Source organism: Anopheles bellator, chromosome 2, assembly GCF_943735745.2.
Source record: "Anopheles bellator chromosome 2, idAnoBellAS_SP24_06.2, whole genome shotgun sequence".
In the NCBI taxonomy this organism is placed as follows: Eukaryota; Metazoa; Arthropoda; class Insecta; order Diptera; family Culicidae; genus Anopheles; species Anopheles bellator.
In genome coordinates this window covers 83,395,056-83,417,426 of record NC_071286.1, presented here as the reverse complement: position 1 = coordinate 83,417,426, position 22,371 = coordinate 83,395,056, and the positions used below count along the sequence as shown (strand labels likewise).

Below are 22,371 nucleotides of genomic sequence, written 5' to 3'. Positions count from 1 at the left end.
TATTATGGTATGTAAATTAGCCTTTGTAAATTAAAGACCGTTTGTTGAAGATTCGTAGGCTACTTCAGTTAAATAAAATGTTAAGTAATATTGGTTGAAATGTTAGTTACGAAGCTCGTGTTTATTGATGAGCTCGTATATTTGGGATGGTGCCATTCCCTTGTTAAAACGCGAAATTATTATGAAACAATAGTGTTGTAGGATTAAAACATAAACAGTGTAGACCGACCAAAGTCTAACACAAGACAAAACGTAGCCGATAGTGGTAAAACGAAAAGATTTGTTTAAAGATTTAAAAACAAAGTAACGGGACAGTGGTCACTTCCGTACACCTGGGTTCGCATTACATTATCGGTCACCTTATCCGCCAGCCGTTCGGAAACGATGAAATAATCCAATCGCCACCCTACGTTCTTGGCCCGCGCCCCACCCATGTACGTCCAGAAGGTATAGGCGGCCTTGCGCTCCGGATAAAGCTTGCGGAACGTGTCTACAAACCCGTACGACAGCAACCGAGTCATACCGTCCCTTTCTTCCTGTGTGAATCCGGCATTTTTGCGGTTGGTTTTCGGGTTCGCCAAGTCAATCTCCTCGTGCGCCACATTCATATCTCCGCACAGTATGACCGGCTTTTTTCGGTCCAGCTCCTGCAGATATTGGTGAAACTTCTCGTCCCACCGCATGCGCTTCGGCAGTGTTACCAGCTTGTTGCCGGCATTTGGAACATACACGCACACCAGATAAAACTTTTCGTACTCCGCGGTCAGCAAGCGACCGTCCTGATCTTGCTCGTCATCACCCAAACCGTATGTCACGAAAATTGGCATTTTGCGCGAGTAAATGGCCACGCCTGCATAGCCCCCCGGTTTGCACAGCCAGTATGGGTGATAACCCGGAATGTGGCGAGCTTCGTCTGGCAGCTGATCTTCGGTACACTTCGTCTCCTGCAAGCACAATATGTCCGGTTGTTCATGCTCGATGTACTGTAGACCTCCCTTGCCCACCCAGCTACGCAGTCCGGCTAGATTCCAGCTCGAGATTTTGTAGTTCCACAGAGCGTCCTTCTCTAGGGCAAAGCTGAGCCCAGTGTAATCAGTGGAGCATTTGTTCATCTTTGGGACCGATGTTTTCTTGTCCTTCGCGGATACCTTCAGTGCTGGTGTTTCTTCAGCATCCACATCAGCGACGTTGCGTCTTTTTCGCTGTGTTACTGAGGCATAAGGAGAAATTGCTTTGTGAGATTCATTTCGTTAAGGTACAAACGTGTTCTCCTTTACCTCCATTAGTAGGAGCAGCAGCATTTGCAATTGATTCCGAAGTCCCATTAGCTCCGGTTTCGACTGAAGGGTCTCCTGGGAGTGCAATGCGAACAGGATTCATCGTGTTTAGCACAGCCATGTATCGTAAGTTTTGCATGTTACTCTTAATGTTTTAAGCATCTATTCTTAAATTTTATTTAGTACAGACTATACTATCGAACACTAGTACACAGCAGGACATTTGTATTACTACATTGGTATACAGAATTCAAATCATTATCTACAATTCATCTAAATAATAGTAACCAGGATAGAAGCGAATTTATTGAACAAGCAAATCAAATGTTTAAAGCGAATCAAACATGTAATAGTTGTGTTAAAGTGTCATATGATTGAAGAGAGTTATCATTGATGTATCTGATGTAGCAACCGCAACCCAAGTCCCAGCAGAATGTCTAATTCAAATCGGACAGGACAGAACTTTTCATGACTGCGCTCTGCTTAACTTTAGGATCTAACATCTGCAACTTTTCTTCAGTGGGAAATGGAAAAATAATAAGATTCATAATTAAGACCAAAATCGGGTATTCGTTCATGCATTACAAAGTAATGCATTGTGTATTAGAAAATGGGCAAATTATTCTACATTATGGTTACTTTGATTAGTGCGCTAGAGCGTCTACTAATGAAGCCAATCAAACATGTTCTTACCGTTCGCTGCATCCTCAGAAGAGGCTTCAACCTTTTTCTTTCCTCGAGCAGTAGTAGGCTTGGTAGCCGGTTCTGTCAAATCCCCAATCTGCTTCGACGGCGACGATTCTTTACCCTTCCGATTGCGCTTCGAAACAAATTCATCCTTCAAGGCAGGCTCGGAGGCTTTTGCTAAAAGAAAAATTCGGTCACAATGGATACTTTCGATGCATTATTTATGTGAAAAGAGATACCCTTAGCGTTTCCACGCCCTTTTAGGGGCTTCTCTTCCACGGGTTGTGCATTGGCCGCGATGTTATCATTTTCGTTCATTTGAGGCGTTTCTGGAACTAAAGCATCAGCATAATAATTAAGTTCGCCTTTCTCTCTCTCCTAAAGCCCAGTATTACCCTTAGCTTTTCCGCGTCCTTTTTTGGGTTTTTCAATCTCAGACGGTGGTGCTTCGGGTATGATTTCTGGAAGGAAAGTTTATCAATAGGTTTCCTCGAGTCCTTGCTTCTTCCTTACCATTTCTTACCCTTAGCTTTTCCGCGACCTTTTCTGGGTTTCGTCACCGCCTCGGTTGCTTCGTCCAGTTCGAGAACTGTGGAAAGTTTTCCTTTGCTTGATGTTGCCGATTTCTTCGACTCAGGCGTTCCGTTTTCCGACGACGCAACAGCAGCTTTTCCATTAGCGGTCGGTTCCTTTGAACTCTCTTTTTTCGAGGCACGCCTTGTTTTAGTTTCTTTCGTTGTTCCATCGCCATCCTGCGTTTTGGCCGAATTCGTCGCCTTCCTTTGAGCAGTGGTCTTCGCTTTGGTTTTTGCAATAGATGGTTTTACGCCTTCTCCTTCCGCTTCATCGGTTTCCTCTGACCTTGGTTCTTTGGCCTTTGACGGACGACGTGATTTCGTTGTCTTTTTCGCTCCATTCGCATCACTCAACTCGGACACTGCTTCCGGTTCCTCGGTGGCTGGATCGGACTCAGTTTGTTTCGTCCCTTTGAGTTTGGTCTTTTTTACTGCTGCCTGTCTGGCTCTACCCTTTGCCGTGTTTTCGGTTGGTTCTACATCAGGCTCAGCCTGATGCTGATGCTCAGATTCTTCCTCTGGACCGGTTTTCACTGCACGACGCTTTCTTGCTTTCTGCTCCATGACCGTGACAACGATTAATGTCGTAGATTACACAAAAAGGGATGAACGTGCACTTGAAGCTGAGATGAAATGGCAAAAACACAAATTAACGCACCAACTTGTGGAAAGTAAAACTACTAGATCAAAGCCGCCGAAAAAATGGCGCGCTGCGCAAGTGACATTTCCCTCGTATAACACTTGACGGGGCAGTTTTCGAACAGTAGCGACACAATTTCAACAAAACCGTTGGAAAAGGCATTTTGAGTCCACGATCTTCCTACTTCTTGTTTGTATTGGAAAACATTTCGCTATCCCGCGATAGCCGACTTTTTCAAATTGTATCATACCATAAAACAATGAGGCCTGAAATGATTGGCCGATGTCCGTACCGTCTGTTAACTGTTGTAATAATGTTACCGATAAGAGTACGCGGCACGCCAATCTTTCGAGAGTATTTACTTGCACACAGGTAACAGATGCCGGAGAGCCAATCGGCGACGGCAATTCCGGCATGCCGGTAGTGGCCATCATCGCGCATGCTTCACACGCAACGGAACGAACCATGGAAACCCATCGCGCTGTTAGCCACATGTCAAGAGTCGGTCGCTGGTGTATCTGTGTGCGTTTGCAGTCAATTTTCCAAATTGCTTTCCCTGGAAAAGTCAGCTGGACTGTAAAGCGGAAAGGTTAAATTGTGTACAGCATTGACGATATGCATTAGGAGTGTTCCAAACCTGGTGCCCGCGGTGGGAGTGTTGGCGGTGCTTCAGTAGCACCCACTGACAGGGTTTGCGGGAAGTTTTATCAGTTGAAATTCGCGGGGTTTTCGTAGCGGTCGATCCTAGGCCAGCGACCCACACGTAACGCACCCACGATGTCGGCCACCTACGGGGCAAGGATGGAATCGGAGTATCCCCTCGACGATACGCTAGAGTATTTCATCAAATTTCCTTCGCCCAACTTCCGGAGCGATACACAAACGGCCGAGAGCGATTACGTGTTTGTTTGCAACGAAACCAACGTACCGATCGTGCTGCTGCTTGGCTGGGCCGGGTGCCAGGATAAGTACTTGATGAAGTACTCCAAAATCTACGAAGACCGAGGGTACGGATAGCGGAATGGTGGAAAGTGGAAACCGCGCCACAAGGCCACCGGGCATAATGTTTACACTATCTTCCCAGTCTCATCACTATTCGTTACACGGCTCCGGTGGAAAATTTGTTCTGGAAACGCGCCGCCATGCACCAGATCGGGGAGAAAATTTTGAAGCTGATATACGACATGAACTTCGACAGCCATCCGTTAATATTTCACGTTTTCTCCAACGGGGGCGCGTTTTTGTATCAACACATTGCGGTGGCGCTGAGGCGATCCAAAGCACCCATCAACGTGTGCGGCATGATCTTTGATTCGGCCCCCGGCGATCGACGCATCTTGGGGTTGTATCGTGCCATCGCCGCAATTTACGGGAAGGAGCGGCGGTGCAATGTGCTCCTATCAGCTCTGATGGCCATCGCTGCAATGATACTGTGGACGTTTGAGGTAAACGCAGAATGTGGCACCGAGGTGGACCTATACAATTTGTGACCATCTTCCGTTTTCCGTTTCGCTTTTAGGACGTTTTCAATTACATTATGAATTTTTTAAGGCCACGTGGCTACGAAGTACAAACGAATCCGTCGCACAACCTCAAGTACGAGAGGAACGCATGGCCACAGTTATTCCTTTACTCCAAGGAAGACCGGTTAATACCTTACACCGTAAGTGACATAAGGTTGCCAATTTTTTCCGTCGATCGCCTAATTGTGTGTTTTTTCCTATTTCACGTAAAGGATATAGAAAAATTTGCCAATTATCGAAGTCGATGCGGCGTGGACGTGCGGATGGTTTGTTTCGAACGCTCGGAACACGTAAAACACTACATTCGCCACCCGCAGCAGTACATCTACACCGTGTGCAAGTTTATCAACGATTGTTTATCGAACTACTATAGTAAATTTCATAACTAAACCGACATGAGATGAAGGTTTGGCACGTCGTGGGATGAATATTCTGCTGTAAGCAGGATTGGCACAAATGAGTTTTCTACGATCCCTCTCTACTTTTTTATGTAATGTTGCATAATTAGCAATTTTAGGTGACGTCGAAATCTGACGCAAACGCACACACTTCTACGAAACGCTCAAACTACATTCGATTGTGTTTTATCGCGTGCCGCAGGGTACGTAGCGAAAGTAACATGTTCCGATCGATTAAATGTTAGCTCCTCTTAGCCTATTACTGTTCCGGTCAACCTTAGTTACGATATGCGTAGCAATTGATTTTGTGATTCTCTTAGAAAATCTAAGCATACTTACAATGCCTTAATTCTGGGCGCACCAAGCTGCGATCGTACGTTAACTTTCTAGACTTGTAGAACTAACAACAGATCATCACTAAGTGTATGCGAACGGATTTAGCGACCGGTGAAAATATATTCCAAAAAGCAAAACAACCTGGATCACGTAGAACGGGAAAGAAAATTGTCAAAACAAACATTGAATAAAAGCGACCTTTTCACCTGAACCACTCATTTTCGTGTAGATTTTGGCTCTAAAATGATCAGAGCAGTAGTAACTGTTTTTAGTTCGATTCAATTATTCGCCAGCAATCTCACAGCACACTGCCAGCAAACCCCGTATAGCAGTGAACCGAACGTCAGACGGATTCTTGCGTTGTTTACATTGACCGAAACCGGTAAGAAAAGTTTGGGTTGGGAAATACACGTGTTAATGCGGTTTGAAAACGATGAAAAGATATATGTTAGATTTAAGTAACTTGTTTTCGGACCATCGACAGAAAGTGTGCATTGCACACAGGGACAAATGGAGCACGATTCGTTCTTTAATTCACACATTGAGACAGCTTTTTGCGATCGAGTCCGAGCTCGTCGTTTTATCCGGTGACGGTGTGTACTATCCGGAGACGGAAAATATTGCCATTCTACGGGATAACGAGACACTGAAGTAAGTAAATGGCAGTTAGTGTTTGCGAAAACAAACTAACATCGCTATTATATATCGCAGAGTTGTGTTGCTAAACACAAACGAGTCGCGCACACGATCTCCTGGTACAAAACGGCATGTAGCGGCCATCGACACAACCGCAGACCACAGCCAGATCGAGGAAATCGAATCAATTTTATCCAGTTTGCCTACTCCAAAGCGACGGCGTGTTCGGAAACGTAAAGCCAAACAGGCTGGCATCGATGAGGATCAGGCACGCCCTTCGAAGGCTGCGTTGCCCAAAGAAAAGCCCCCACAAGCCTATGAGAATCTTGCAAACGGTAGCCAGGAACGAATAGTGCCTGTGGATGACAAAGTTCTAAAGCATACGCTCAAAGTGAAGCAGAAGCAAAACGAAAGCGAACTACCGTACAGAAATTTGAACCGCGTAATGAAGGCTAGAGTTGTGCGGGCTCTTTCTCCAGCGGCACTCTCCCCTCTGCACAACGGAAACCATAGAACTGATGAAGACCGTACAAGCGCAGTAGACACAAATAACGATGAAATATTGCCCAAAGAAGTATCTTCAACGCAGGCCTGCCCCAGCAGCATAAAACCAAGAGTGGTGCGTGCAATTTCTGACGAAAACACGATTGAAGTAAAGCAAGAACAAATCGAAAAATGTTCCAACGATACGAGCTCTGGTGGTGCGGTTTACAATACCGTATCCGAAGCAAACAATTCATCCACAACCCCAACTCTGTTGAATGAATCCGTCGGCAGTGCTGCAGACGAAACCAGCGCTGACAACGGGGAGATAACGATCGTCTCTTCGGAAATCTCCCTCTGAGTCTGTCGGTGAGTGTTTTCAATATTAATGCTTTATTCATGTTCTACGTTTCAACTGCCATAAGCCGCACATATGGAGCAAATAAATACATATGCTAATTGTTTGGGGTTTAATATTTGAAACCACTACTAGTATAAACAATTCGCAATTGAATCGGGTTTAGATTCCGTTGCAAAATGTGCTTTGATCCCGTTTCGTTTCTTTTGCATTCCGAAAACTTATCAACCCATGACCTACTGCGTGACATCGAAATACTTCCTTGAAAACCAATCAATGGGCACGAATTGTGGATAAGTTTAAACATTTTTATTCATTCCGCTTCGACTGCGTTTACATCAAATCAAGCGTAGAATTAAGTGACACTTATGTGCTTCTCTGCATTTCGGTTTTCAGCATTATTGTTACACTTCTTTCGCATACGCGCTTTTAACGTTCGATCAGATGCAGATTGTTCGAGACTGTAATGACGGGCAGCATTCGCGCACGCCTAATGAAAGCTTGTAGTTGAGTTGTTCTGGGGATTGTGACTTGAAGTTAACGTATGGTCTGCAGTTTACACGGGCACGGATTCAGCAATCCAGCCGATCGCTGCCACACGCGTTTCTGGCCTCTTCTTTATTGGTGTGTGCCATTTGGATGGTAATGGGCTGGTCAAACAAAGGATTGTTTGAATTGTTCCACGTACCGCCAGCGGTTGGTCGTTGAAGTGCAGGCTTTGCGGATACTTTAGATTGGCAACATGTTTAACTTGTTTTCGAAGTACTTAAATCCCGTGCCGGGTGGGTGTGTGTGAAGCAGGGAATGCGGGTGGTGCGGGACAGTTTCATTTTCGTTCATGAAGTGGTTCACTTCACAAACATACGGTACATACAGGGCGATGAGTAAAAGGGTGCCATATTTGATCTGGCTAATGCGCTGCGCCGCACAGTAACAACCAGCTCTCGTCTGTCCGCGACCTTCCTTCCTTCCCGTTCCCAACGTTCCGTGCTTAGGCGATCAGGCTCTCAATTTGGTTTTCCAGCTTCTCGGCATTGGCGCCTGAGAACTGCTGCACCACCTGCTTTCGCTTGATGAACAGGAAGGTGGGCATGCTGGAAATGTTGTATTGGGCGGCCAGATCCTCGCACTCGTCCACGTCCACCTTCAGGATGACCACCTTGTCGGCGTACTTGTTCTGGAACTCTTCAAGTTTCGGCGCGATTACCTTGCACGGACCGCACCAGGTAGCGAAGAAGTCTACCACCACCAGTTGGTCGCCGGCCGATTCCAGCTTGTTGTTGAAGTCATCCTGTTGAGCAAGTGCGAGAGGCGATCATTAGTCAGTGGCCGGTTCGAATGATTCAAGATAGCTGCGAGTCAATATAAGCATTCTACGTTTTTGCTCAGGTCCTAGTGACACACAGAAAATTTCCCAACGACTCATCGCCTACGCTTGCAACGCTGTGAAAGTGCTAATAGCGATTAGTGTCCACTTATGGTGTCTCTTCCACCCATGCTCAAGGTTTTCATGGCCATCATCAGCGCAGCGAATGGTGACATCACCTCAACCACAAACAAAGCTCCAACGCCGCCTTCCAACGGGATGCTAATGCATTCCAAAGCTGCTGCTACGGAGAGGCTGTTATAGAAAATTGTTTGGAATTTTCTCTCTATCTCAGAAACGATCTAAGCCTTCTTGTGTTTGGATTTATGCGTAGACATGGCAACGGGTGTACATTAAATCATACGTTGCAAGCACCGCTGCGACTCGTTTATGGCTGTTGTAACAATTCGGCACGCAATGAATAATGGAATCGTAGTGCACCGTGCACAGTAACGTACGTTGCCCAATGAAACGTGTAACAACGCTACGGGAATTAACTACATCAGGGCAAAAAATGTTCACGGGACAGGTTGGTGATAAGGGGCGTGACAACAAGTTTGATACCGGCACAGCGAGCGTGGTGCGGAGCAGGGAGAGTTTCTAGGAATCTTAACGTTGGTTGGATGTTTATTTCGAACGATGATAATGCGTTCTGCCACACCGGCAAAAGTTCCGATTTCAGCTCTACTTAAAATGCGTAAACAAAGTCACCCTCCCCATACAGGTAGCGCGCCTCGTTATGGGAAATGGATGCAAATAAAACACACGGGCACACGGGCATTTTGGGATAGTCATCCCAAATCGAAAAGGCGTGTTAATTAGATGGGCATGGAACATATCACATATCGCGCGGCCCTCTACGGTTGAACCGATCGACCGAACCGCTCTAACCGGAAGCAAGTATTTTAGGCGACGTGAGAAGCAGCACCGCCCCTGATAGGGTGATTATCTCTATCGACGGGGACTGAGTCACGAGAAGCATGCTCGTGAATGTGAGGTTCCTCTGCCTGTGAAAATCTAGTCTCGTTGGGCGATTGTTGCTAGTGCCTCGCTGCGACTTATCTAACCACAATCAAGCGCACCGAAGCTGAGGCTACTTGATCTCCCGACGGCCACGTACATTTTCCAGGGCCTTCACAGATAGATGGAAGAGAAAGCATTCGATCCCGGCACGGTGGGCTAGGTTGGTTAATCGGCAAGTCATCGTCGTCGTTTTCCGGTCGTCACGACCAACGCGGTCGCGAAAGGTCAGTCGCGGGAGGGTGCAAGATTGTATCACACATATGCGCGCACACATACATACGCCATAAGGAACGCCAAGAGACAGAAAGGCTCGACAAATTAATTGCCCCTCAGCCGCGCCGAGAAAAAAAAAAGATGACGGTTCGAAGCATCATTAGATGATTGTCCTCCCGGCAGGACTGTTGGAAGGAAAGAGACACCGATAGAGAGGCCGGGCTTGTGAGCGCGAGACGGCAAGCGATAGCCCATCGGGAAGCTCCACAAATCGAGCGCCATTACGCGAAAGCGAATATCTACACAGGCACTTGACCACCTCGTTGGCGAGTGAAAAAAATCCCATGTATTGACCGGAGGGGCAGGGAGCGAATGCCGGCTATTCTGCGGGGCTGAGTTCCGGTGGACACATATTGCTCGAACAAATCACTTCGCCAAGCTGCATTTGTGCGGTACCAAAACAGTTACGTTAATACTTACGGAATCTTTCACTAGGTACACCATTGTTGCACTTTTAGTTGGGGATTGGAGCTTTCGGCAAGGAAAGTTGAACAGAAAAGGGGTCAGACACGGTCAAGGGCGCAGCACGCGCGTTTCAATCGGTCGGCGGATAATTCAACAATAAAAAAACGCTCAACGCTCTCCGGATCCGGAGACAACTCAGCTTATGTCACTACAGCGTTTCCACGCTGCGTTTACAACGTTACTTTCGGTACTTCTAGTCTTGTATGCAAGTAACCTTGTATGCAACCTTCCTGGAGTGCCGCACGAACCGTAAATCGGAGCATAAAAAGCGTCAGATCGATTACGCTTCGTATGGCAGCAAAAATATACAAACGAAATGTTAAATGTGTTTACATTCGTATTTTTGGTCCGAGAAAATAAATTGATTTTCGAATATTTTTTTCTACCTTTTTAGATTTTGTTGCTTTACCAGCAAATAAGAATTCACATTATCCTCTGTTTATAAACAAAGCCGTTACTAACGGTTTTTACGTGTCCGCTGAGGCTTAAACGTTTTGACATAAGTGCAAAAAATTTGGCTTCTATCTGAAATGTCAGATCGAGTATTTGCACTCCGAGTGGCACCCCAGTTCAACCTAGTAGTCTTGTATGCAAGCAGAAGCACAGTGCTGTGCTGTGCCTTTTTCGTGGGGTAAAGCACAGTGCGGTGCAAAATTAAATTTCACCTCACCATACTATTTCAATTTTGGAGCACGATTTCTATTCAAACGGTATGGATTCCATCTTCTTTCTTTCAGTTCGTGTGTTGGCATTCGAAGCGTCGCGAAGTAGGATGTAGTTAAAAAGTAAAACATATTTATTAACAGAATCACAGCTTACTCTTACGACGTACAGCTTACTTTAATGAGTTTTCAATGCAAATACCGTCCGTGTTTTAACCCTTGGTGTCGTATGCTTACTACTGAACCCGCCGTCGGTTCCGTGCGCAGAGTGCCGTGCGGAACTGCTCTGCGTAATACATGTCCTCCCGAAAGCCGCCTTTCTCAGTACCTCTCACCGATCGTGAATCCCTTGTTGTCGTTTCCGTACACCATCGAGATGCCGCGGTCCACTTTGCCGGTTTGCAGCTGCAGGGTCGAGTTGGTGGGGATGATCGGTTTGCCGCCAAAGTAGCGCGAGTAGATCTTCACCCGAAGCTTGTAGATTGCGAACATCAGTATGTGGACCAGCATCGCCAGCAGGATTGTGCCCACCACCGTGACCATCGCTTTTCCGGGTTCGCTCCAATCGAGCACGTTGTAGATGTAAGGCCGCCCGAATCTAGAAAAGCAAAAGACCGAATATCGAATTTTTGACAAGCTGCGCAAAGATTCGAAAGTTGCCACCATCTTCTTCGCTACCACCATGAATGACCCTGGGTCCCTTTACCCCATATGGGGTAAAGCTGAGTGCCATCACACTTTTTGGGGATAAATTTTTGAGTTCGCGAACCATGCGAGAGTAAAAATTGGGACATGACCCTTGCAGGTATGGAATGTCCGAAAAATTTAATGTTTGTCACCAAAAGCTCAGCGGCGTCAGTTAACTACGTTGCACTTCGACCAAATGAGATCCAGAAGCTGTACCCCCGTAACGTGGGGAGTAATCAATTTTATAACAAACAAAAAACAGGTTACTGCGGACATCGTGTACGTACGTTCGAGAGTATCACAGAGCCGGAGGGCTGCCGTTAATATCTATGCTTGCAAATGACGAGGAAGTCGTGCAGGAGGTCGGCGGGAAAGGAAGTCACAGAAGCTGGCTGGACTGACGTTGCGTCTCAATTGCACGATATAAGCGGGAGTTGATCAAAGTTATGCAATTTTAGCCGCGTCTAACGGGATGGTAATTGAGTAACGGATAAATGGTCAGAAGAAGGCAAATCTATCTTCGTGTATTCGAGCCAAAAATCAAAAGGAACGAATTATGGGAAATTCTGTATACAAGTGTTCTTTGGCCATCTACCTTCTTCTACCTAGGCTGTATCGATATCGTGCTTATCGAATGCACGCGAACAGTATTTTCAATTAGGGTCCCCGCAAACTAAAGGACGGGCTGTAGAATTGCATGTTTTTCTTTTTAACAATTACTGTTAATCGCCTGAAACATTACCCCAAACGGCCCCGAAGGCACCACCGGCACTGGTAGCGATCGCGCCGTCCGATCGGCACGCCAAGCATCATTAATCACAGTATTGATCAGAGGGGCGGGTGCTACATAACGTGGCCCGACCAGCGGACGGGACAATCCATCGCGTTACGTGCCATACTTACAGGTCTGTGCCGCCCGCTGCGTGGTAGATGACCGAGAATGTGCAGTAGATCAGCCCGAACGCGATCGGTTGCACCACGTGCCACAGGCGCACCGGGTAGGCCACGATGATCAGATCGAGAAACATGAACACGCAATTGCAGGCATGGATCAGGATGTTGTTCGCATCGACTGTCATTGTGTCTGGAAGCACACGGTAAGGGTGGAGTTGAGGTGACCCGCGGGTCGATTACGACTGCGATGCCCAGCGCTCCTGGCTTACCATTGTGAAGTATCGCCCAGTAGATGATGGTGATGCAAATGGAGAGAACCAGGGTGATGTTGTGTAGCATCCAGTAGAACTTGAAGACCGTTGGCATCTCGTCCGAGCCACAAACCGTTTCTGGCGGTGCAAACGAATAATGGAATTGTCATGCTATCATTTATAGGCGCGATACGTAACGGCTTTAATTTATGTGTAACTTTTTTTTCAAATTAATTTATGGCTTTTCACCTCCATTCAACCGATCGCCAAAGTCTTCTCGGCGCGTACTATTATGTAAAGCACCTTGTGTTCCTTATGAAAAATGATACCTTGGCCATCCCTCCGGGATCCATTGTTGGGTTAGTTCACATGCTGTCGGTGCGCGGTTGCTACATTTCATTGATTCCTCCGGCGCTGCAAATGAATGCAACGCAAAGGCCGGAGGTAGATGAACTGTACAAAGACAGCAACAAAAAGGGCCACGCATTGTTCGCGCGGACACAACAATGCCTGGCCAAACCCCTAAGATCGGTGGCCAAGATCCGTTTCGCGCGAGAACAAATGCCGTCGGACAGAGTTACGATGCCTTGCGCAATACGCCTCACTACCTTTATGCAAACGTTATTCCGGGCGATTTATTTGCGAAACCACTTGAGACCATCGGCACCGGAGAGCCGGGGAGATGCTTTTTGAGACACACAGCCCAAGGGTCCGGTCCAGCTTGTCCTTGACCATAATGCGTAGGCCGGAACGGGGCGCATTCGATTAAAAAGTTGCAACGTTCAACATCGTGCCCGAGGTTCCGTCTGTGTTGATCGCCGTCTGCATTTGAACAATGCAAAACAACTATGTCAAGCTGTGAAGAGCTCACTCTACGCCGGTGACTCCTTGGCGCTTACTTGTACGTACCGTGTTTGCCGAATTACCTGCATTTTTCATAACTTCAGCGAGTACGCCACCGGCGTGATATTATTTTTACGATTACCCATTAACCACTGCACGGCAGCGTCCGGGAAGGGTGAAGAATGGTCGGCAATTACCGGCAACACTCCATTCGGATGCTCCTTGTTTCGAGGTCCGAATGCTAATTTTTTACGCGGATCTTTTAATGTGCTGACATTAATTTTTTTTTTCGTGCGACCGACTTGTGTGACGAGCAACTTATTCTTGATCTCTAAACCCACAAACAATAGGTGACGAAGAACATGCAAAACCCCATTTGATTTGCGTCATCGTGCGTCGTGTCCTGATATGGCAACAGGTCCTCCGGTGATGGCCAGCAATGAGCCTGACGGCCATTAAAACGGCGGAAACGTAATGGTGATGGTTGTTTCGACCCCGTTCTAGTGTGCCGAGGGTCGGAGAAAGTTTTCCGCCAAGTGGCGGAGGTCACACTCGGAAATAGTTCGGCAGAACTCGGTCATTGCGTCGGAGGTTGAGTAGAATATGCTACACTGCATCATGCAGTGGCCCGAATCCGCATACCGTTGAAGGTAGGTCGTCTGCATTCTATGCTTTAAAAAGGGAAACGAAACTCACCGAGTTCGAAATTCGTGCTCCGCCGTACCGGCCTTTCGAATTTGGCAGGCAATAAAAGTGCGTACCACCAAACCAGTGGGCAACATATTGAGGTCAGCGCGGGGGTGCCGTTTTAATGTTTTCGGCATTCCTGGTGCCCATGCAACGAGGTCACTGTCGACGGAAGGCTACCGAATTCGGGTGAAGCGCTGAATTCACTGGAGCATATGATGCTGATTGTGTTTTAACTCTATCCGTGTTCTGATTCTTTTTCTCATTTGTGATTGACACCATAAAAAACCCCGACCTTGAGAATCGAGCTGAGCCATTAACGTATCATGAGTGTCAACTTCGCAGGGTGCTAATAGTTATATGATTGTGGGAGCTTTTAAGATGAGCTGTACAGTTGGGCGCAAAATTAAAAACGTGGATCGATTGGTTAAGTTACGGCTTCCGTTCCATACTGTAAGCGCCGTCTCCGTAATTGAAGATCACTTTGAACGCTGATGACTACCGAAGTAGCGCCCAACAATTAAATGATCAGCCCGTTGGGCACATGGCCATTTTACAACGTGACGTTCTAATGGCTATCAATTGACGTTCGAAGGCTGTCGAAATGCATTAGGGAACACGCACACGAATGACATCTTCAAGTCGGTCATCGAGCGGAGATGACTGTGTCGATCGCACAATTAACCCCGCGAGGGGACCAAAACGATCACACCAACGAGCATTAATAACGTCACCGGGCATCGTCATGCGCGAGTGCTGCGGCCCCCAAAACCGGTGGCCATGTGCCTCTGAGTTCACGGTTCTTGACGATCGTGATCCGTGAGCGCACCCTTTGACGGCATGGCGTGAACTTGAACTTGAACACGGCACGCCCGCCCGGCTTTCGTCGGCCGGCCGACATGGTCACAAACTTTAACATTGCTCGTCTCGGATCTCTCCGAAAAGTCAACGCCAGTGCGGCGTGACGGAAGGCCCGGGCTGAAGGTTTCCTATCTGGCCTCGAAGACATGGGTTCTGTTTTTTCCTGATTGCCTGCGCTGACGCTCGATAACGGCGGAGGCAGTAAAGCGACGCGGCCACCGGGAAGTCCTTTAAGGTATCGTTGAAACGTGTGAGAAAAGTTTACATTTGTTGGCTTTTGATCGCCTTATGCGCCATGTTTTACAACCCAAGCCGCGGATTTGTTGCCGTTGCGGAGAAAGTGTCTGGTTAGTTTAATTTATTCAAATGGATTCTCGAACCCGCGTGTGTTCGTCGGCGGCGGTTGCAAAAGAAAGTTTCGACAGTCTGCCGGCGTTCCCACAGACTGTTTTGGTCAAATGTCCATACGGCTATCGCCGCGAAATGCCAATCGTTGCTGACTGTTTGAGCAACTGAATCACCCGCCGCAATCCGTTGTACCTTCCCTAATGCCCTCGGTCTGAGAAAATGTAAATAGCTCCTGCTTCGGACACAGAACCAGTTGTTTCAAGGCACAGCGAAACAAGTTTCAGTCGATCTGGCAATAAAGACGACCATGTTTCCCAGTGATAAAGAACATCGTTCGTTCCAAGAAGACTGCCATCCGGGACGACCACATTAATCAAACATTGCAATCTCGCATTGTCACATCGTCGACTTCTTTATCGCGGGTCACACTTGTCGCTGTCAAACAAACGGCCGGAACACCACACACGGAGAAGCTAGATAGGTCCGCGGTATGTTTGCCCGCTACTACTTACCCGAGTATTCCGGATGGAAGTACCAGATCTTCACCAGAACCGCACCCATCACGGTCGTTACCATGCACAGCAGGATGCCCCAGTGCGTGAGGTAGATGAAGTATTTGCCAAAGTGTGCCGTTTCGGCAGCCACGACCATCGAGTTGATGACGACGCCGGTGAAGAAGATCGCCAGCGCCATCCGATACAGCAGGAAGAAGATCGACTTGGTCCGCGTTTGCCACTGGCGGTGTCCAAACAAAACGTGTTAGTCGACCGGTCTGCTCCGGAGAATGGAACCGGCGAACTTACCTGAGACTTGACGAATTCTTCGGCCGGCAAATGGGCGAAGCCACAGTTGCGTACTTTAAGCTCATTTTTGCAAGACTCCACGAACGCGCCAGGCATCTTGACAGTCGCGCGCAAGGGGCAGGTTTCCAGGTGTCAGAATTATCCTGAAGTCGTCCAGCGGTGCGCGGTTTCTATTGTTGCTGCCAGTTCTGGTCTGCCAAGGAATCTAATAACGATGTGATCATTATAACGATGGGGACACGATTGACGCTCCGTAACACACTGCGTAATCAGTTACTCTATCTGCTATGCCCGGACACTATAATGGTGTTCCAGAAAAGCCCACCGCTAAAGCCGTTTCGATATCGCCGTAGATAGCAGCTACGGAGACGGTTATCATGAGTAATCGGTTGCATTTGTTCGAAGCTTAACTAGACACGGCCCACAAGATAAGGGACTTAGGGGACTGGCACAACCATAACGGATGTTAGGTCAGTTCCGATGAAAATGGACGGAGGATTCCCCCCCGCATTGCCATCGATAACTGGTTTCTAGGGGGCCGCGGCGTTCGTTGCTATCTTTTAAATAAGGCCATCCGAAGTCGTACTGATGATTCAAGCGTTGTACCAGACGGTTTCAGGATTATGAGATTGTTCATGAAAAGTAATCAGCGAAAGTAATCAGTGGAAATGTATTGATCCTCCACAAGGTATTTACCTTTATTATTGAGACTGTTGATTCTCTTTTTTTCAAACAATCAGCGGTGTGAACCTTCTAGCAATGGCAAACGAGCATCAAACGATTGGCAAATAAGTAAACAGGGAGCGAACAACGCCAACCATGACCGAAGAACAGTTGAGTCCACAGACGATGTACAGCCATCAATAATAGCGGAGATCAAGAACAGAGATCAGCCAAAGATCAAAGTATGCCTATGCAAATTCATCAGTGGTGTAAAATGTCAACAAAGCCGAACTCAGATTGCCGCTGGACTTGGAAAAAAAGGAAACTTTTAACAAATGAGTAAACAAATGTGTCAGCAAATGACAGTCAACTCTAGAGCCAACATGTTTCGCACGCCGAGTGTGATGTGAGTACCACACTTTACTTGCGGGCTGCGATCGTTACCGTCTGCTTGCTTTGTGATGATGGCAAAAAAGGGCCGGTCAGTTCAAGCCTTCGGTGCGATAGTTAGAAAGGCAAACAGGGGTTCCTCAATAAAACTTAGTTCCGCCACGGTTAACCGGCTCAGTTTGTGTAGTGTGGGCAATTAATGGGCGATGGGCCTTTTTTCGTTTAATATTATGAAGTTTTTTGTACCATTCGCAGTACCTCCATCGTGATTCACTAGCAATTCATGTGAAGCACCTGGAACGCCTCGTTCTCTGGGCTGAGTGGCAGAATTTGTTTGTCATCTAAATCACCCCTTGGGCTTAAGCATACAGCCCTGGACCAACGGTCAAGAGACGACCCAGCCGCAAGATTAAGGCCCGCGCGCCAAGGGCATTGTGGAGGACAGACATTTATGTAAGTAAGTCCCATGGCCAGCTTACAGGGCGACTGTTCTTGGTAATACGCCACGGCGTTAATTCATTGCATTTTTCCCATGCTTTTCCGTTACAGTTTTACATTAAATTGAGTTGAATTGCGTAACGTGCCAGTTACATGCCGCCTTCGGGAGCTTAACTGTTATTTTGTAACCGCCGGACATTTTAACGTATTTGCGATGGGCGGGCGAGGAATCTTCTTCGGGTACTTTTTAATTGACAGCTTAGCCATTAGACTCGCGCAGCAGCAAACACCACACGAGTAGTTAAACCAAAATGGCAACATAATTACCGACGAAATAACGTTGCGGTAGGATCCCTGCACGTAGCCATCCCCTTCCATCCGGCCGGATGAATGGGAGAACGGATAATAATGACTTTTAATTGCTTGCATATCAAGATGTTGGTGCTGAACCTCTTCACATAAACCATGCCAAGAGGTCCAGCAGCAGAGCCTCTCTAGAGGTTGGTTTCGGTCACTTTCGGGGCAATTCTCGGAGCGCCCGCTTGGTTGGGACACTTTTCGGTACATTGCGTGGCCGTCGCTCCGGAAGGGACCAGGGCGCTGGAATGAAACTTAACCGGTTGGTTTTAATTAAGTTGAGTAATCGTTCCATTGCAACGTTGCGGTGTCCGCTGTAACTACGCATGTGGCTCGTGGTGGACCGGCCATCTAATGAGGACCTGTGCAACATAAACCGACCGAAAAGAGGCGCGTAAATGCTGCGTATGGACCAACCGTTGCTTGATGCAATAAGCAGAGAGAATTGGTCGTTGCTGCGGACCATTCACCCGTTCTCGATGGGCCCGGGATGTACTATCCCGAAGGATTTCGGTGCCAGGCAATTTTATTTCATGTCATTTCCATCCAGCGATTGCAGTGGTTATATCGCACTGTTTACAGGGCATAATCTTCCTTCGCACCGATCTGGCAACAGCAATCCTGCGTAATGACGGTCTTAGCCGGGACCTGTAAAGCCACAAGACACTCTGTGCACACGTTCGCTCGGTACGTTCCGATTGTTCCGACCGGGTCCGGGCGAGTTGGGAAAACTAAGGCAATGGAAATTTATCGTCCCATTCGTGGTGCGCTTTGGCTCCGGGGTCGCTTCTGTCATGCGTATTTTATGGCCCGTGTGTGCACTATGCTGCTGCATAATAAGACCCCGCAAACCCCCGTAGGCTTATGGTGGGCGCCCTACGTGACACGATGTCCCGGCTGGGCCCGTGTTGGCCCCATGCCGCCGGGGCCCGAGAGAGAGAGTTGGCGTCTTCATTTGGAATCATATTTTATCCCAACTTTACGATCATTAAATGCTCCCACAACGAAAGCAGTCGGCCAGGCACAATGCGTAATAAGGGCCATTGCGCAAGAGAATGGGGGCTTCCCATGCTGGGAATTTCGTTCTTTGGTTACGCACACGCCAGATTGTTGGATATCTTGGGCGGTTTCGGTTGCATTTGGAACTCGAGATATACGCTTTAAAGAAAATAAGCCACCATTTGCTTTACCGGAAAACGAATCGCAAGCAACCTCCGAAGCTCATCGATTGAGCGATAAAGTTCCACAGTCAATTCCGTGCCGCTCATTTTTTTCCCACGAATGCATTTGCATAAAGGCTCTCTCGCGTGGCCGGCACGCAATTGCAACGAGCCGAGCCGATTGCGGGCCGGACGTGGAAGCGCAATAGACCAGTGACCGGCGCGGGGAGGGCCTCAGGTACGCATTTACCTAGCATATCCAGCGCGTCCAGCAGCGTATGATGTTTCGGAAACCCTAGCTCGGTTTACTTTTCGTCATTGCTATTAGCCACGCTTAGTAGAGCGCCGTAGAACCGTGGCCGCCGGAGCCGAAGGAATGGGCCGAGCGGCAACCGCAGATATTTCGCACAAACCAATGACCAAAGCCATTAGTCGCCGGAGTTTCGGCCGCAATACGCACCACACTGCCGCCAGCACGGTCGCCGGCGGAGGGTTTTGATCCGGTTGCACTCGCCGCTCGGTTGGTTACGAAAGGTTGCACCAATCACATCCAGTGCTGGGCCGGTTGCACATTCTCGGGCGGAATCGTCTGGAAAATGGGCGCCTGAAATCAATATTAAATAATTGCGATGAGGAAACCATGGCGCCCTGCCATTTAACACGTTAAAAGTTTAATAAATCTCGTTAGGACATGAGACACAGATAGAATAATTAATTAATTCTTTTCGATTCTATTTAACCTTCCAGCACAGGAGTGTTGCAATATTGGAATCGTTAGAGTGCGTTCACTTACTGGACCGTCTGGCTACCACTCCGGTTAAGGAATGGTGTTGCGCCATCCGAACCACATTCTTCGTTTGGCATATGGAGGCGTCTCAAGATCGTTTACCAAACGCAGAACTTCAACGCGGCGGCAGACAGCGAACGCGCGAAAACCGGAATCAGGGGCCCTCCGTTTGGCCATCGCCGCGTCAGTATCATCGCCATCGTGTGCCATCATTAATGTGGCGATGGCACAACCTGGCTCGGCCACGAGCTGCGAGCCGCGAGCAGCGAAACCTGTTCCAAGGTCAAACGGTCGGTGGGTTCCGCGATCAAGGGCGCGATCGGTTGCTTTTGCATTTTCATTGATCGCATCAGGTGGTCCGATCCGATCGATCGATGGTGGCCCACGAAGAGTGCCCTTGCTAGCGATGGGCCCTTCCGTGTGGCAAGGACAACGGACTGGCACGGGAAGAGTCTGCGCTTCGCAGGGCTTACCCGATTCTAAGTAATACGAATTAAAAGGGGCCCCAAGGTGGAGCCGGAATAATTTATTTCACACCCAGTCGGGTGTGGCCAGATTATATAATCTTTACAGCACCTCCAAGCCCTCTGGTGGTTCGGGGCGCTATGTTGGCCGGACTTCAAGCAGTCAACTGCCCGGAAGCCTTACGTGCGCTGGTGAAGAGGAAAGGCGAGAACGCACAGCATTTGAACGTTTTCCGCGGCCTTTCCTGTGGAAACCTTATCAACCGGTGGACGACGAAGGTCGATAACCTACCGAGAACCTTGGCCCATTGAATCGATCGAAAAAGAAACGTGTTGGACGACAAATGTAGTGAAAACATTAGAAACCGGAATTGAGCGGAATTGGACCAGCAAAGTAACATTCTCGTACGTGATATTTCCGCCTAATGGCAGACCGGCACAGCATGAGAAAATGTGCGGCCACTAGAAAGCGTGCGGCACGTATCGCGCGGCAGTGACTAACCGCAACGGTTGGTCTCGTGTGGCAGTTTCCTTGGAGTGCCACAAAAGTAAACAATAAACATGTGTGAATCGTCCGTTTCGAGTGACCCGGGACCAGCTGAGCCTGAAACCGGCGTACACCGGACCCAAAAATCATTATGCTGGCGCGCGCGAGGAAATGGCCTTTTGGTAGGTCATAACTTTGCCGTTGGTTTATTAAATGCTCGTTAACTACACTTTAAATTCGGTCCCCAAACGTTCCGGCCATCCTGTGACCTTGTTGTGACGTATAAATTCATATTCAACCGTTTGATGGCAACGGTGAGCTTTCACACCGCGAACCGCGCTGGTTCTGACCGGTGTAGGAAGATTCCAGCCCAAGGCCACGCGTGACCCGCGGCGATAGCTGGTTGCCGCAGCTCGCAACACACCAACCGAAGCATTATGTTCACCGTTCACCGGTACGTTACTCGCTCGGCCGATGGGTGAAGTAATTTCAATCGTTCAAATTAACGCCACCCGGCTGGACGATTATTAATAACACCATAACCCAAATATGCACTCAGTGCGCCGCCGGGGGCTGCCACGGACGGCCGGCCGGGGCCCGGCATATCGCGATGTGTGAGGTGTGAAAAGACATCGAAAAAAATGTGCAACGACGTGCCGGTGCGGTGCGGGTATAATGCTTCACTTTTGGCCAGTAAACGCACAATGTGTTGCATTCGGTTTTTTTTGTTCGCTTTTTGCAGTGCGCCGCGTCGGTTGCTTGACGGGCCATTATTTTGTCCCGCCCGGCGGAGGGCCGGCGGCCTGCACCGGCAACCCGATCGGTTTACGCTGATCTATATGAACCGGGCGCATTGATGCAAGAACGCCCGCGGGATGGTCCATTTCGCAGTGGGTCAACTGGTTTTGCGAAAGTTTCGCACGAGGCGCTCGCTGAATCATCCGCTGCGTCCTTGAAATCGTCCTTGTTAGCTTCGCGCCCAATTCGCGCCTTCTAATTGATGCCATAGTTTATTCCACTTCCGTTGCGAGATACCATTAACCAATGTGATCACAATCAAATCGCACAATAAAACATTAGCCGGCGGATGTGCGGATTGGCTTCATACACCAATAAGCACACACGCGAAAAGTGATGCGCGGCGATCTGTTCTGTTCCGCTTTGCTGAACCACCCCGCTTCCGGTCACTTCCGGCCGGGCACAATAGCTATCCGATCCGGTCACGATCGACGCTCGGTGGCCGCCCCGGTGGCCGGTGGCGCGCGCATGGCTTACGTTTCGCTTTCTCGATCAAGAACAACACTTTCGGCCTGACCGGGACCGGCATCCGCACTCCCAATCGCTACCGAGTTCTGAACCACACCGCGGCCACATACCATAAAAGCAGAGCCTCACCTCAAACTTTAATCACGAAGCGCGGGACGGCTTTGGTTACGAAATAAACAAACAAACAAACACAAAACCAAACACCTCTCAAACTGACACTTGGGCGGATCGAGTAGTCGGCAAAATGTTGCGGCCAGTACAAGGCACGACCGCGTGCGCACGC

At 48.4% G+C, this 22,371-nt stretch overlaps 5 protein-coding genes across 7 annotated transcripts; 2 read left to right on the top strand and 3 right to left on the bottom strand.

The window, feature by feature from the left end:
• Window positions 1-15: 15 nt before the first annotated feature.
• LOC131209592 (recombination repair protein 1) lies at window positions 16-3,197 on the bottom strand. 2 transcript variants are annotated; one of them, XM_058202693.1, is made up of 7 exons: window positions 2,488-3,197; window positions 2,360-2,425; window positions 2,204-2,299; window positions 1,971-2,141; window positions 1,278-1,352; window positions 1,005-1,210; window positions 16-944 (listed from the first exon to the last, which is right to left on the bottom strand). In XM_058202693.1, exons 1-7 carry the CDS (start codon window positions 3,101-3,103, stop codon window positions 285-287), a joined length of 1,890 nt encoding a protein of 629 aa, XP_058058676.1. In that variant the 5' UTR covers window positions 3,104-3,197; the 3' UTR covers window positions 16-284. The 2 variants fall into 2 exon arrangements, with proteins under 2 accessions (XP_058058676.1, XP_058058675.1); XM_058202692.1 differs by having other exon boundaries at window positions 16-1,210.
• A 557-nt stretch (window positions 3,198-3,754) lies between these two features.
• Window positions 3,755-5,091, top strand: LOC131210667 (transmembrane protein 53-B). The gene is made up of 4 exons (XM_058203947.1): window positions 3,755-4,186; window positions 4,264-4,624; window positions 4,699-4,842; window positions 4,915-5,091. The coding sequence occupies exons 1-4, from the start codon at window positions 3,957-3,959 to the stop codon at window positions 5,089-5,091; spliced, it is 912 nt and encodes a 303-aa protein (XP_058059930.1). The 5' UTR covers window positions 3,755-3,956.
• A 748-nt stretch (window positions 5,092-5,839) lies between these two features.
• Window positions 5,840-7,087, top strand: LOC131211842 (uncharacterized). The gene is made up of 2 exons (XM_058205482.1): window positions 5,840-6,087; window positions 6,148-7,087. The coding sequence occupies exons 1-2, from the start codon at window positions 5,870-5,872 to the stop codon at window positions 6,914-6,916; spliced, it is 987 nt and encodes a 328-aa protein (XP_058061465.1). The 5' UTR covers window positions 5,840-5,869; the 3' UTR covers window positions 6,917-7,087.
• Window positions 6,926-10,160, bottom strand: LOC131211843 (thioredoxin-2-like). Its single transcript, XM_058205483.1, has 2 exons — window positions 9,996-10,160; window positions 6,926-8,204 (listed from the first exon to the last, which is right to left on the bottom strand). Exons 1-2 carry the CDS (start codon window positions 10,017-10,019, stop codon window positions 7,905-7,907), a joined length of 324 nt encoding a protein of 107 aa, XP_058061466.1. The 5' UTR covers window positions 10,020-10,160; the 3' UTR covers window positions 6,926-7,904.
• A 699-nt stretch (window positions 10,161-10,859) lies between these two features.
• LOC131209874 (protein rolling stone-like) lies at window positions 10,860-22,344 on the bottom strand. Of its 2 annotated transcripts, none has more exons than XM_058203023.1 (6): window positions 22,218-22,344; window positions 16,077-16,281; window positions 15,786-16,008; window positions 12,553-12,672; window positions 12,293-12,473; window positions 10,860-11,300 (listed from the first exon to the last, which is right to left on the bottom strand). In XM_058203023.1, the coding sequence occupies exons 2-6, from the start codon at window positions 16,170-16,172 to the stop codon at window positions 11,024-11,026; spliced, it is 897 nt and encodes a 298-aa protein (XP_058059006.1). In that variant the 5' UTR covers window positions 16,173-16,281; window positions 22,218-22,344; the 3' UTR covers window positions 10,860-11,023. The 2 variants fall into 2 exon arrangements, with proteins under 2 accessions (XP_058059006.1, XP_058059007.1); XM_058203024.1 differs by lacking the exon at window positions 22,218-22,344 and adding an exon at window positions 19,545-19,634.
• Window positions 22,345-22,371: the final 27 nt, after the last annotated feature.

Bases quoted from the DNA above. Each gene is read 5' to 3' on its own strand.
- LOC131210667 (XM_058203947.1), top strand. From the start codon at position 3,957: ATGTCGGCCACCTACGGGGCAAGGATGGAATCGGAGTATCCCCTCGAC. The intron at 4,625-4,698 runs GTAAACGCAGAA...TTTCGCTTTTAG, and splicing joins TGATACTGTGGACGTTTGAG to GACGTTTTCAATTACATTAT. The intron at 4,843-4,914 runs GTAAGTGACATA...TTTCACGTAAAG, and splicing joins ACCGGTTAATACCTTACACC to GATATAGAAAAATTTGCCAA.
- LOC131209592 (XM_058202692.1), bottom strand. From the start codon at position 3,103: ATGGAGCAGAAAGCAAGAAAGCGTCGTGCAGTGAAAACCGGTCCAGAG. The intron at 2,142-2,203 runs GTATCTCTTTTC...TTTTTCTTTTAG, and splicing joins AGGGCGTGGAAACGCTAAGG to CAAAAGCCTCCGAGCCTGCC. The intron at 1,353-1,970 runs GTAAGAACATGT...TTGCACTCCCAG, and splicing joins TTCTGAGGATGCAGCGAACG to GAGACCCTTCAGTCGAAACC.
- LOC131211842 (XM_058205482.1), top strand. From the start codon at position 5,870: ATGAAAAGATATATGTTAGATTTAAGTAACTTGTTTTCGGACCATCGA. The intron at 6,088-6,147 runs GTAAGTAAATGG...TATATATCGCAG, and splicing joins CGGGATAACGAGACACTGAA to AGTTGTGTTGCTAAACACAA.
- LOC131209874 (XM_058203023.1), bottom strand. From the start codon at position 16,172: ATGCCTGGCGCGTTCGTGGAGTCTTGCAAAAATGAGCTTAAAGTACGC. The intron at 12,673-15,785 runs GTAAGTAGTAGC...TTGCACCGCCAG, and splicing joins CTTCCATCCGGAATACTCGG to AAACGGTTTGTGGCTCGGAC. The intron at 12,474-12,552 runs GTAAGCCAGGAG...GTGTGCTTCCAG, and splicing joins CTGGGCGATACTTCACAATG to ACACAATGACAGTCGATGCG.
- LOC131211843 (XM_058205483.1), bottom strand. From the start codon at position 10,019: ATGGTGTACCTAGTGAAAGATTCC. The intron at 8,205-9,995 runs GTAAGTATTAAC...CTTGCTCAACAG, and splicing joins TGTACCTAGTGAAAGATTCC to GATGACTTCAACAACAAGCT.